The following is a 14,598-nucleotide window of genomic DNA, read 5'->3' on the forward strand; positions in this document are numbered from 1 at the left end:
AATAGGTTTGCCTATAATTGCCAGGTCTCTCTATTTTTTTTAATTTCTAAATTATCTAATTGTACCTTGTCTTTCAGTGACTGAAGCTGGCTTTGGTGCCGACATCGGGATGGAGAAGTTTTTCAACATAAAGTGCAGAACCTCAGGACTTCAGCCTAATGTGGTGGTGCTTGTGGCAACAATCCGTGCCTTGAAGATGCACGGTGGAGGGCCCAATGTGAGTAGATGTGTTAATCATAGATATCATAGAATTTACAGTGCAGAAGGAGGCCATTCGGCCCATCGAGTCTGCACCGGCTCTTGGAAAGAGCAACCTACCCAAGGTCAACACCACCCTATCCCCATAACCCAGTAACCCAACCCAACACTAAGGGTAATTTTGACACTAAGGGCAATTTATTATGGCCAATCCACCTAACCTGCACATCTTTGGACTGTGGGAGGAAACCGGAGCACCCGGAGGAAACCCACGCACACACGGGGAGGATGTGCAGACTCCACACAGACAGTGACCCAAGCCGGAATCGAACCTGGGACCCTGGAGCTGTGAAGCCATTGTGCTATCCACAATGCTACTGTGCTGCCCTAACATAGGTACAAGAGTAGACTATTCAGCCCCTGAATCCAATCTACCACTCAATTTGATTATGGCTGATCTTCTCACCAGGAATACTTCTGTGCTATTCATATACCTATTCAGACAACCAAGGGAAAATGCAATGGGCAGAAATTGATGTTTGGGAATGGGAAGTAAAATTTTGAATGCCATGTCATTCACTTAAGCAGATATGATCATTCAAGAGATGGTCTGTGAACTGGAATTTGCCCCAGTGGCCCAGGACTGTAACTTCCACACTGTTAAACAGAGCAATGAGATAAGAGTTTGTGCTGTGATTGGATGATGGCATTCTTTCCCCTGAGTCAGAAGGTCATGGATTGAATCCCAATTCCATTGGCTTGATCACATAATCCAAGTGCAGGACTGAGGGAGTGCTTCCCTGTCAGGGGTGACACCTCTTGCTGCAGATGTTAAACTGAGCCCTTAGTTAGACTTAACAGATCCTATGGCACTGATGGAAGAAGAACGAGGGAGTTCTCCCTGGTGTGCTAGCCAGTGATTTAAAAAACTTCATTGGCAGCAAAGTGCTTTGTAGAATTGAAAGGTGTTAAATAAATGGAAGTCTTTCTATCTTGCTTACCATGTAAAACCCAACCTCACACATGCATTAACTGTCGACCTGAAATTAAACTAACAATTGTTACTAATTTGCTCTCTTTCAGGTCAGTGCAGGCAAGCCTCTATCTAAAGAGTACACTGAGGAGGTAGGTACACTTCACAAAGACCAGAAAGCCTTCAGGCTTCCCGCCATGATGCAATCCATGTTCTCAATGATTCTCTGTCTTGTGCTCTCCAAATTTGGTGCTATCTTAGACCATTGAAATTTAAACAATCTCTTATATAAATGGATAGAATGGTCCTAGGTATAATTGAGGGCCATAAGTATATTTTGAGATTTCCATAGAAATGCATGTTGTTCCAATCCTAGTTCGTGTTATTATTGGATGGGAAGGCCCCAAAATGGAACCCTGGCTCAGAAGACAGCAAAGTTTTGTTTTTTTAGAAAACGTGGAGGAACGGCACTAGCAATTAACTTCTAATAACAACAAAAGTTATTAAACATGAAAAGTTTGATAATGCAATACTCCACTCCCACTTCACAAATGTACACAGAGTTTAAGGACACCAGGTTACACAATATATTTTGTGCTATAATGTTCTCAATAAACGCACAGTCCATGTGACCCAACAGGCTAACTGTCGTCGGACAACACCCCACTCTGAAACCCAACAACAGATGAAACTCAGTTGATCTTCTGCGGGTTTCTCTTCAAATTCCCCCTGAATGATTGTCACACGAGTGATTCCAAACTCCAGTCTCAAAAAACACGCTTTAAAATCTTCTTTCATACAAGGCTGTTTTAGCAAACATTCACCTCTTGAGTTTTCCAAATATCCTTTCAAACCAGGCCTTTAGCAGGTTTTCAAACTCTCCTTTGTCTTGATTTGCCACATGCATCCAAACTTTACACAAAAACTCAGGTACTCTGTCCCCAACAGAATACTATTGTTTCTAAAGGTTGGAAATAAGGACCCCAAACAGCACAATTGCATCCAATCTTTGGCTTTCCTCTAGTCAATTTCACCCAGTCTGCCCTTTTCCAGGTCTGCCTTAACTTCAGTGAACAGAACCCTGTTCCAATCCCAGTTTCTCTTTGTTCCTTTAACTTCAGACTTCTGGGAAACGTCTCTTTCTCTAGTTTCCAGACCTAACTGTCCTATAGTTCCACTGGAGCTTGTTTTCGTGCCCATTACTCCATTGTATAGCTTTCCTGCTCCGAGCAGAGGGGAGAGCTGTTCACTTTCTAGCTTCCTAGCTCCTTTTGAGTTCAGTTAAACACACTTTTTTTTTAGTCTTCAAGCTGGCCCATGCGCTGAGGACTCTGGTTCGATCCTGAGCCCGGGTCACTATCCGTGTGGATTTGCACTTTCTCCCCGTGTCTGCCTGGGTTTCACCCCCGCAACTCAAAGATGTGCAGGTTAGGTGGATTGGCCAAGCTAAATTGCCCCTTCATTGGAAAAGAATAATTGGGTGCTCTAAATTTAAAAGGAAATAGGGTCATAGTGTTATGTATATATTGTTTGTGAGGAGAGTCATGATGGAATTTGCAATTTGGAACTGTGTACCTTTGGTTTTGTCTTGCAGTTTGATTCTTTGGTTCCTCATTTCCATGTTAGTTACTCTCTCTACCTTTGGAAAATCAAATGCTGGGTGCTTCTTATTGAGAGTGAAAAGTCCAAATCTGTCCAGGTCTTGCTCAGAACTCCAATATTGGGAATCAACTGTTGTGCCTCTTTGTATTACTGCCAGCATTTGAATTTCAGTATTCTGGGGTAAATCCCATCTGGCCCAGGAGACATATCTACCTTAATGCCTTTTAAAACATCCAATACCACCTTTTTGATGTCATCATGACCCAGACTGTGCGCACACCCTACCCAAGAATCATCTTCCACAAAGTCCTTCTCTTCAGTGAACACTGATGCAAAGTACTCATTTAGTACCTCACCCATTTCCTCTGGTTCAACTCATAGATTCCCCCCACTGACCTGAAAAGATCCAATCCTTTCCCTGGCCACCCTCTTGCTTTTTACATATCATTAAAAGGTATGGGATTTCACCTTAATCCTACTTGCCAAGGACTTTTCATGGCCCTTCCTAGCCCTCCTAATTTCCCGCTTAAGTACCTTCCTACTTCCTTTATATTCGAGGGTTTCGACTGTCCCCACCCTCCTAGACCGCACAAAAGCTTCCTTTGTCTTTTTGACAAGGTTCACAATATCCCTTGTTAGCTAAGGCTCCCTAAACTTCCAATGCTTATCCTTTGTTCTCTCAGGAACGTGACTTTACTGAATCCTAATCAACTGTCGCTTGAAAGACTCCCACATGCCCCTTGTTGATTTAATCCTTACATATTTTTTCCACCAAGGGTTTCAGAGCTGCAATTCTCCTCCATTCCTCGCACCCCATTAAAATTGACCCTCCAGTTAAATAATTTTACTCTAGATTGTTCCTTGTCCTTTTCCATAGATAACTTACTTTATGATAACTTGATGACTGCAGCTTAAATGTTCCTGTCCTGACATTTGATCCATTTGACCCACCTCATTCTTCAGAACCAGATTCCGTAATGCCTCCTCCATTGTTGAACCAGAAACATACTAATCGAGAAAATTTACGAGGATGCTTCAGGAACTTTCTCTCTCGGCCGTATTAATTTCCCCATATAAACTGAGATAGCAATAATGTAAAGTCCCCAAATGGGCACAAAACTGAAAGTGTGGCCTGACTTGTGTAGTTTGAGCACAACGGTGGGATTTTCACATCCTGGTCGGGAACCTGACACCTGGTTGAATTCTGGGTCCCAAATGACTCCTGCAGTGTCTAATTGAACTAGCCTAATTGGGAAGGAGGTAAACTCAGTGCAAAATTAATGGAACAGGACATCTCCAGGTGATGGGAGCTGCCTGCCTGGTGCTAGACGCAAAAGCAGACATGTTGAGATTTCTGCTGCCGTGCCAAAGAGAACAGGCAACTCCCTACACAGCAGTGATATGTATGATCAGCAATAAAAGAGGCCATGCAAGCTAGATTACAGAATTGTTAGGGCACAGGACAAAGCTATTTGATCCATCGTGATTGCACAGGCTCTCAGAATGAGCAACCTGCCTAGTACCACACGCACAAGCCACCCCACCCCCCAGCCTTCTCCCTGTACGTAACACTGCATATTCCTTTTCGAATAGCAGTCTAATTCCCTTTAAAATTCTTCAACTTAACCTGCCTCCACAGCATGCTCAAGACGGTTCATTTCAGGCCTAAACCATTTGCTGCGTAAAAAGGTTCTCCTCGTATCACTTTTGCTTATTTTACACCATCCTTTCATGAGTGGGAAATGTTTCTCCCTATCTAATCTGTCCAAACCCCTCAGAATTTGAATGCCTCCGTCAAATCTCCTGTCAACCTTTTTTTTTCTCAGGAAAACAGTCCTAACTACCTTCAAAACTGAAGTTCCTCATTCTGGAACCATTTTTGTGGATTTTTTCAGAATTCCCTCTCATGCCTTCTCATCCTTCCTAAATTTCAGCACCCATAATTGGATGCAATATTCTTGCTGAAGCCATATTAGTGACTTCTACAAATTCGACGTAAACTTCTTGCTCTTGTATTCTATGCCCCTATTTGGAAGGAAAGCAAGTGTGAGGAGAACGCATTTGTAAAGTGATGTGGACAAAAATTGTCAGGTGAAGTATAATGTGGGAAAGTGAGCTTTTCCATTTTGGTAGGAATAATAGGAAAGCAGATTATTTAAGTGCAGAGAGACTTCAGAATGCTGCAGTAGATGGATCTGGGTAGAGTGTTGTCATTGATGCAAGGTGATCCAGGAACGGTGAGTTTTAAATAATTGGGGAGTGTTTCTGATGGCCCCGCAGCAAACCTGACAGCTGTGCACGAGGTGTAGCAATAGTTCGGGCTCACTGGATTAAAAATTGAATATTACAATTGGGCATGCACAGTAAGGGGCCATTAACTGGTGGTGAACAGGTCCCCATCCCGTCAGCCCTTTGAAAACTCCTAGAGGCGTCTGAATCCTATAACCTCCAATTTTTATATCCTGTCCTCACACCCTATGAAAATCTGACCCAGGCCTCAGCTTCACTCCCCAGTTACTTTTAACACTGTTCGTGTAGTTTCATTGCCTTTCCTAGTTTAGTATTATGTGCAAAGGTCACCAATTTTCATTGCCATTACATCAATGATCAGATAGTCAATGTCACTGGGCTAATGATTTAGAGGCTCAAGCCAGTGCTCCGGATATGGGTCCAAATGCCACCAAGGAGCTGGTGGAAATTAAATCCAGTTCCTAAATTTTCAATTCGGAGTCAGCCACAGTAGTTGTGATGGTCATGAAACGGGCGGCACAGTGATTAGCACCGTTGCTTCACAGCTCCAGGGTCCCAAGTTCAATTCCGGCTTGGTTCACTGTCTGTGTGGAGTCTGCGCGTTCTCCGTGTTTCCTCCGGGTGCTCCGTTTTCTTCCCACAAGTCCCAAAAGACGTGCTGTTAGGTAATTTGGTCTAGGGGCTTTTCCCAGTAACTTTGTTGCAGTGTTAATATACGTCTACTTGTGACAGTAAAGATTATTATTGCAAGACAGAGTATCATCAGACTGGTCATTGATAATTAGAAATAGCCGTGAGCCCAGTACTAATCCTTGGAACAACCTGCTCACTACTTTTTTTTCTAAATTCCTCTATATTGTTAGCATCTGCACTTCAGCCAATATATTACTTTGTCCCTAACTTCTCCATGTAATTATTAGCTTAACTAATGAGTCTTTCCTGTGAAACGCTGCCATTTGGAAGCCTAGGTACTTCAAGACCTAGGGTGTATCACAATTGGCTTAGTTGTGATATTTACCATGTTTCTCAGTGTATCTTTCTCTCTCTCACTCACACTCACCCACCCACTCACTCACACTCACTCACTCACCCAACCCCCCCCCCCCGTCTTGTGTCTTGTAACTTTAGTTATGATTTCTCTCTGTTCCTGTCCGCACCTTTCATAAATTGTCAAATAAGATAATGAAAATTTCCATATGAAAAAAACTTCTCGACTTATAAGAAGTAATTACCTATTTAAAGGGTAATTAATGAGTTTGACTTGAAATTCCTAGCAGCGCGTGAAATTATTTCGGTCCAATATGTTCTACCTGTTCGGTGAACAAGTTCTTTCAACAGAACTTCACAAATGCGAAGACTCTTGCTTTGAATTGAATAGTTTTTACAAACTCGCCACCCTCTTAATTTGCTCTTGTTTTCCAGAAATCACCATATCAATGGTGCAATTACTCTCGGATTATTGTCCATGCTTCCACTCATAGTATGTTTGCTTTTCTGAGGCGTATTGATGGGTTGTTTGATTACAGGCAACCTGCCAACCAGCTCCTGCCCTCACTTGACATTTGCAAACAGCATCTGCTGCTGGACACTGTGTAAAGCAGTAGAAAGTGGTGAAACTGGCTGATCCTCCCTAGTCCAGGCCCCGCGATGCCAATTATAGGCCTGCCTTCCCTTGTCATGTACCATGTTTGCTTCTTCGATAAATTTAGTTTTCTCATTCCAGTTCTGACGAAAGGTCACCAGTCTCTCCAAAGATGCATGCTAATTTGGTGCAGATTTCCAGCATTTCTATATTTATCTTAAGTTTCTCTGTATAAGCTAATGTAATTGTTGTCATAGAACCTGAAGCTGGTGGCCGATGGGTGCTGTAATCTGCAGAAACAGATCGAGATCACTCACCTTTTCGGGATCCCGGTGGTAGTTGCTTTGAACGTTTTCAAGTAAGTGCTGTACTTTGGGGACTCCATGCAGAAGCACTTTAGACATTGAAGAAGCCTTGTCTCACCAATGGAATCTTGAGTTACAGGTTCTCCATCTCCCCAAGAGCTATCTTGATTGTCAAACCAGTCCAAATCAGTGTGGATGTCTTTGGATGAAGGGACTTTTCATCACTCCTTGTTTCCTCAAACTAAACAGAAAAAGAGCTGAAGACCAATTAAACATTGCAGCTGTGATGGTAGTTGGCTGCACCTCCAGAATCATCTTGTTTGATCAAACAGCCCCATTGAGTACCCCTTCAGATCAGCCATGTGCTCGCTGATTCAGTTCACTCCTGGTATAACCCGAATTTAAAATTTTCACCCTGGTGTTCAAATACCTTTATCAGATCATTTCTCCAATCTTAGAATGGTATGGCACAGAGTTGGCCATTCGGCCCATCGAATCTTTCAGCTAACAGTGATCCAGTTAATCTCACTCCTATTTCCTAATAACCCTGCAATGATTTTTTGCTTTCAAGTAATTATCCAATTTCCTTTTGTACGGTTACTGTTGAATCTACCCACCACCCTTCCATTAATTGTGTAAAAACCTTTCTTTCCTCTTTGACACCTCCGGTACTTTTGGAAAACATCTTAAATCTGTGCCTTCCTATTATTAAACCTTCAGCCATTGTTTCCAGAGATGAGGAGTTTGTCATATGAAGATAGGAATCTATGCGACTCGGTAGCACAGTGGTTCGTACTGTTGCTTCACAGCGCCAGGGACCCGGGTTCAATTCCTGGCTTGGGTCACTGTCTGTGCAGAGTCTGCAAGTTCTCCCTGTGTCTGTGTGGGTTTCCGCCGGGTGCTCCAGTTTCCTCCCACAAGTCCCGAAAGATACACTTGTTAGGTGATTTGGACATTCCGAATTCTTCCCTCAGTGTACCCGAACAGGTGTCGGGTATGGTGACTGGGGGGTTTTCACAGTAACTTCATTGCAGTGTTAATGTAAGCCTACTGGTGACACTAAGATTAGTCCTGAGTGAGGGGAGATCAAATTGAGGTATACAAGATGATAAAAGGTGTAGATAAATTAGACCTGGAGCGAATGCTTCCTCTTGTGGAGCATTCTAGAACGAGAGGTCATAATCTCAGGATAAGGGTAGCAAATTTAAAACCACGATGAAGAGAAAGTATTTCGTGAAACTGGAATTCGCTACCCCAGAGTGCGGTGAATGCTGGGACAGTGAGTAAATTCAAGGAGCATTTAGACAGGTTTTTTATTGATTAATGGGTTGAAGCATTATGGAGAACGGGCAGGACGGTGCGTTGTGGCCATGATGAGATCAGCCATGATCGTTGTGAACAGTGAAGCAGGTTCGAGAGGCTAAATTGCCTGCTCCTGCACCGAACTCTGATGTTCTAAGAAAGAACTATTCTTGTGGTCTGTAGCCCTGTAGGTAACAGCACCTCAACCACAAATCTGATGTTCTTGAGTAATAAGGGGATTTCTTGATTAATATGGAGATGGGGTTATGGGAGAAGGTAGGAGAATGGGGATGAGGTAAGTATCAGCTGTGATTGAATGGCAGAGCAGACCTGATGGGCCAAATGGCCTAATTCTGCTCCTATATCTTCTGTTCTTATGATGTGCTGGAGATATAGTGAACTAAAAGAGGAGTCTTTGCCCCCCAATTTCACTGCTCATGATAAATCCTGGTTATTTTTGTTTTCTGCACCAATAGCAATTGAATTATCTACTAATTTGGATTAAGTCATGTAAGTCAGTGCTTCAAAAAAATCTTTCATCTTAGGATAATTAGAAAGATACGGCTTTGAATTTCAGAGGGTTGGACTCTAATGGAGTTATTCAGTGTCTTTAGAAATGGGCCTTATTGAACTAGGAAATTAAACTCGGCAGTCTACTTATAGAATAAATGAAGATGATAAATTTTGCTGTTCTTGAGTGAAGTTTATTCAGCTATTTTAAAGTTGTAATTTGGCAATTTATTTATTTTTAAATAAATTTAAAAGTACCCAATCATTATTTTCTTTTCCAATTAAGGGGCAATTTAGCATGGCCAATCTACCTAGCCCGCACATTTTTGGATTGTTGGGGTGAAACCCACACAGACATGGGGAGAATTTGCAAACTCCACATGGACAGTGACCCAAGGCCAGAATTCGAACCGGGTCCTCAGCACCACAGGCCCAGTGCTATCCACTGCCACATGCCGCCCATTGAATTGGCAATTTATAACAGATTTTCTGGTGCATTGCTGGAAACTCAATACCTTGGTCAAGTCCTGGTCCATGAACTTTGATTTTCAATTAATGCAGCTTGCAACTTCAAAAAGTGCATTGAAATTGTTCACACAGCTCCACGTGTTTACAGTTTATCATGCCATGACTTACTGGAAGCTCAAAGTACAATGGGAGTACTTCATTCAACAATAATTAGGTACAATGCATCCTACCTGCATGGGAATCCAGACTAAGAAATTGGTTCAAAAATGGGAAAGATACAATTGGAAGGTATCACCTCAAACTGTGAGGAAGGTGTTGATTGGAGTACCAAGACTCTGTACTTGGGTTACTGTTCTACATAAATATTTTTTTAAATTTAGAGTACCCAATTTGTTTTTTCCAATTAAGGGGCAATTTAGCGTGGCCAATCCGCCTAGCCTGCACATCTTTGGGTTGTGGGGGTGAAACCCACGCAAACACTGGGACAATGTGGGACAGTGACCCAGAGCTGGGATCGAACCTGGGGCCTCGGTGCCATGAGGTAGCAGTGCTAGCACTGTGCCACCGTGCTGTCCTCTACATAAATAACCTAAACATAGAAACTAGAAGTAAGAGGAGGCCATTCGGCCCTTCGAGCCTGCTCCACCATTCATTATGATCATGGCTGATCATCAAGTTCAATACCCTGACCCCATCTTCCCCCATATCCCTTGATCCCTTTGGCTCCAAGAGCTATATCTAATTCCTCCTTGAAATTACACAATGTTTTGGCCTCAATAACTTTCTGCTGTAGTGAATTCCATAGATTCACGATTCTCTGGGTGAAGACATTTCTGCTCGCCTCATTCCTAAAAGGTTTATCCCTTATCCTCAAGCTATGACCTCTAGTTCTGGACTCCCCCACAATCGGCAAATTCTTTCTGAATCTACCCTGTCTAATCCTGTTCGAATTTTGTAAGTTTCCATAAGATCCCCTCTCACTCTTCTAAACTCCAATGAATATGCCCGAACCAATTTAGTGTCCCCTCATATGAAAGTCTCGCCATCCCAGGAATGAGCCTGGTAAACCTTGGCTGCACTCCCTCCATAGCAAGAACATCAAAGCCAAATGTAAAGTTGCCAGATTTGCATGTAGCACAAGATTTGAGATTGTAGTCATGGATGAGTCATGGACGCATCCAGCTAATGACAACTGAAATTTCATATTGACCGATTATTACTCGTGTGTTGCTCATGGGCCAAAAAAGTGTGCAACTGAAGTATGATATAATGCTGGTGAGTTTTAATATGGTTCAGTAATTCAGTGTATTGGGAAACAGCCACATTGGGACAAAATATTTTTTTATTGCTTAAATATTGCTGCTTAAGTGGGGCACTGCTCCGTCTGGTCACTATTCACCTTTGGAGAAGATGGAGAAAAGAGCAGCAAGGCTGATCCAAGCATAAACGGGAAGTATCAGCTAGGAACAAAGAACAAAGAAAAGTACAACACGGGAAAAGGCCCTTCAGCCCTCCAAGCCTGCGGCGACCATGCTGCCCATTTAAACTAAAAGCTTCTACACTTCCTGGGTCCGTATCCCTCTATTCCCATCCTATTCATGTATTTGTTAAGATGCCCCTTAAATGTCACTATCGTCCCTGCTTCCGCCACCTCCTCCGGCAGCGAGTTCCAGGCACCCACGACCCTCCGTGTAAAAAAAACTTGCCTCGTACTTCTCCTCTAAACCTTTCCCCTCGCACCATAAACCTATGCCCCCTAATAATTGACCCCTCTACCCTGGGGAAAAAGTTTCTGACTATCCACTCTGTCTATACCCCTCATAATTTTGTAAACCTTTATCAGGTCGCCCCTCAGCCTCCTTTGTTCCCTCTATACCAGGCAACATCCTGGTAAATCTGTTCTGCACCCTCTCTAAAGCCTCCACATCCTTCTAGTAGTGTGGTGACCAGAATTGAACACTATACTTCAAGTGTGGCCTAACTAAGGTTCTATACAACTGCAACATGCCTATTTTTATACTCAATGCCCTGACCAATGACGGGAAGCATGCCGCCTTGACTACCTTCTCCACCTGTGTTGCCCCTTTCAGTGACCTGTGGACCTGTACATCTAGATCTCTCTGGCTTTCAATACTCTTGAGGATTCTACCATTCATTGTATATTCCCTACCTGCATTGGACCGTACAAAATGCATTACCTCACATTCGTCCGGATTAAAGTCCATCTACCATCTTTCCACCCAAGTCTCCAAACAATTTAAATTCTGCTGTATCCTCTGACAGTCCGCATCGCTATCCGCAATTCCACCAACCTTTGTGTCATCCGCAAACTTGCAAATCAGATCAGTTACATTTTCCTCCAAATCATTTATATATACTACAAACAGCAAAGGGTCCCACCACCGAACCCTGCGGATCACCACTAGTCACAGCCCTCCAATCAGAAAAGCACCCTTCTATTGCTACTCTCTGTCTTCTATGACCTAGCCAGTTCTGTATCCACCTTGCCAGCTCACCTCTGATCCCGTGTGACTTCACCTTTTGTACCAGTCTGCCATGGGAGACCTTGTTATAGGCCTTACTGAAGTCCATATAGACAACATCCACTGCCCTACCGGCATCAATCATCTTTGTGACCGTCTCGAAAAACTTAATCAAATTGGTGAGACACGACTTCCCCCTTCACAAAACCGTGCTGCCTCTCGCTAATACGTCCACTTGCTTCCAAATGGGAGTAGATCCTGTCTCAAAGAATTCTCTCCAGTAATTTCCCTACCACTGACGTAAGGCTCACCAGCCTGTAGTTCCCTGGATTATCCTTGCTACCCTTCTTTTTTTTAATAAACAATTTTATTGAGGTAGTTTTTGGCTTTATAAACAGTTACAGACATCATCAGAAAGGAAGCAAAAAAGGCAAAAATGTGCAAACATCCACGTTCTTTCAATACTTCCACCGTAACATATTGCACAAGCCCGCTCCCCTCCCATCGGTACTACCCGCCATATTTTCCCTCCTACTCTACTCTAACCCCCCCCCCCCCCCCCCCCCCTGCTGACGCTCACTCTCCCGCAAAGAAGTCAATAAATGGTTGCCACCTCCGGGTGAACCCCTGCACAGAACCCCTCAAGGCGAACTTGATTTTTTCCATCCCCAGGAAACTCGACATGTCCGCTAACCACCACTCCGTCTTCGGGGGCTTTGAGTCCCTCCACGCCAATAGTATTCGTCGCCGGGCTATCAGGGAAGCAAAGGCCAGCACATCGGCCTCTTTCTCCCCCTGGACGCCCGGGTCTTCCGAAACCCCAAAAATTGCCACCCCTGGGCTCATCACCACCCTTGTTTTTAGCACCTGGGACATGACCCCCGCAAATCCCTCCCAGTACCCCCTCAGCTCAGGGCATGCCCAAAACATGTGAACATGGTTCGCTGGTCCTCCCGCACACCTAGCGCATTTGTCCTCTATCCCGAAAAATTTGCTCATCCGAGCCACCGTCATATGGGCCCGGTGAACGACCTTAAATTGGATCAGCCCGAGCCTAGCACATGTCGCGGTCGAGTTTACCCTACTCAGGGCCTCTGCCCACAGCCCATCCTCCATTTCCCCGCCTAGCTCCTCCTCCCATTTAAGTTTCAGTTCCTCTGTCTGGGACCCTTCCTCCCTCATGAGCACCTTATAAATACCCGAGACTCTACCCTCCCCTTCATCCCTCCCAGAGACTATTCTGTCTAGGATCCCCATTGGCGGGAGGCGCGGGAAAGATGGGACCTGTCTACGAACAAAGTCCCGCAACTGTAGGTATCTAAAATCATTTCCCCTTACCACCCCAAATTTCTCCTCCAAGCTCCTCAAACTCGCGAAGCTCCCTTCCAGGAACATATCACCCACCCTTCCCGCCCCTGCTCGCCGCCATACTCGGAACCCCCATCCATACTGCCGGGGGCAAACCGATGGTTGTCGCAGATTGGCGCCCAGACAGACGCCCCCATCTCCCCCACATGCCTCCTCCACTGGCCCCATATCCGCAGGGTCGCCACCACTACCGGGCTGGTGGTGTACTTGGCCGGCGGCAGCGGTAGAGGAGCCGTGACCAGGGCTTCCAAACTGGAGCCCCTGCACGAAGCCGCCTCCACCCGCTCCCAAATAGACCCCGTACCCACCATCCACTTCCTTATCATAGCGATGTTGGCCGCCCAGTAATAATTGACCAGACTCGGCAAAGCCAGCCCTCCCTCGCTGCGGTTCCTCTCCAACATCGCCTTAGAACATAGAACATAGAACAGTACAGCACAGAACAGGCCCTTCGGCCCTCAATGTTGTGCCGAGCCATGATCACCCTACTCAAACCCACGTATCCACCCTATACCCGTAACCCAACAACCCCCCCTTAACTTTTTATTAGGACACTACGGGCAATTTAGCATGGCCAATCCACCTAACCTGCACATCTTTGGACTGTGGGAGGAAACCGGAGCACCCGGAGGAAACCCACGCACACAGGGGGAGGACGTGCAGACTCCACACAGATAGTGACCCAGCCGGGAATCGAACCTGGGACCCTGGAGCTGTGAAGCATTTATGCTAACCACCATGCTACCCTGCTGCCCCTAAGCTGCCTTCTTTACCCGCGGAGACTTTCCCGCCCAGACAAAGCTCATGATCAGCCCGTTAACTCTTTTGAAGAAGGACTGTGGGATAAAGATCGGGAGGCACTGAAAAATAAACAAAAATCGAGGGAGGATTGTCATCTTTACAGTCTGCACCCTCCCTGCCAGCGACAGCGGGAGTGCATCCCATCTCCGAAACTCTCCCTTCATTTGCTCCACCACCCTGGCCAAATTTAACTTATGCAGCCTGCCCCAGTCTCGTGCCACCTGGATTCCCAAATACCGGAAATTTTCCTCAACCAGCCTAAACGGTAGCCCTCTCAATCTATTCTCCTGGCCCCTTGCCTGGACCACAAACATTTCACTCTTGACCGTATTTAATTTGTATCCTGAGAACTGGCCGAACTCCCTCAGCATTCCCAGTATAGTTCCCATCCCGGCCACTGGGTCCGACACGTACAGGAGCAGGTCGTCTTCATAAAGAGAAACCCTGTGTTCAACCCCGCCCCTCACCATCCCCTTCCAACCCTCTGCGGCTCTCAGCGCCATCGCCAGCGGCTCTATGGCCAGCGCAAACAGCAGCGGGGAGAGCGGGCAGCCCTGCCTGGTCCCTCGGTACAACCTAAAGTACTCCGACACTTCTCTGTTAGTCCTGACGCTGGCCCTCGGGGCCTGATATAATAATTTGATCCAATCCACCAATCCCTCCCCGAACCCAAACCGTCCGAGCACCTCCCATAGATAGTCCCACTCTACCCGGTCAAAGGCCTTCTCGGCGTCCATTGCCACCACTACCTCCACA

General features: G+C 45.2%; 1 protein-coding gene across 2 annotated transcripts in view; it reads left to right on the forward strand.

Annotated features, from left to right (window-relative positions):
- mthfd1l (methylenetetrahydrofolate dehydrogenase (NADP+ dependent) 1 like) overlaps positions 1–14,598 on the forward strand; it is a 218,083-nt gene that overhangs the window by 122,861 nt on the left and 80,624 nt on the right. For both annotated transcript variants that reach the window (XM_038805377.1, XM_038805387.1), the window contains exons 21-23: positions 78–217; positions 1,282–1,323; positions 6,863–6,963. In XM_038805377.1, coding sequence (XP_038661305.1) covers positions 78–217; positions 1,282–1,323; positions 6,863–6,963 — 283 coding nt within the window. The remainder of the gene's footprint in view (positions 1–77; positions 218–1,281; positions 1,324–6,862; positions 6,964–14,598) is intronic.

The sequence above is a fragment of the Scyliorhinus canicula genome, chromosome 1 (assembly GCF_902713615.1).
Source record: "Scyliorhinus canicula chromosome 1, sScyCan1.1, whole genome shotgun sequence".
NCBI classification, from domain to species: domain Eukaryota; kingdom Metazoa; phylum Chordata; class Chondrichthyes; order Carcharhiniformes; family Scyliorhinidae; genus Scyliorhinus; species Scyliorhinus canicula.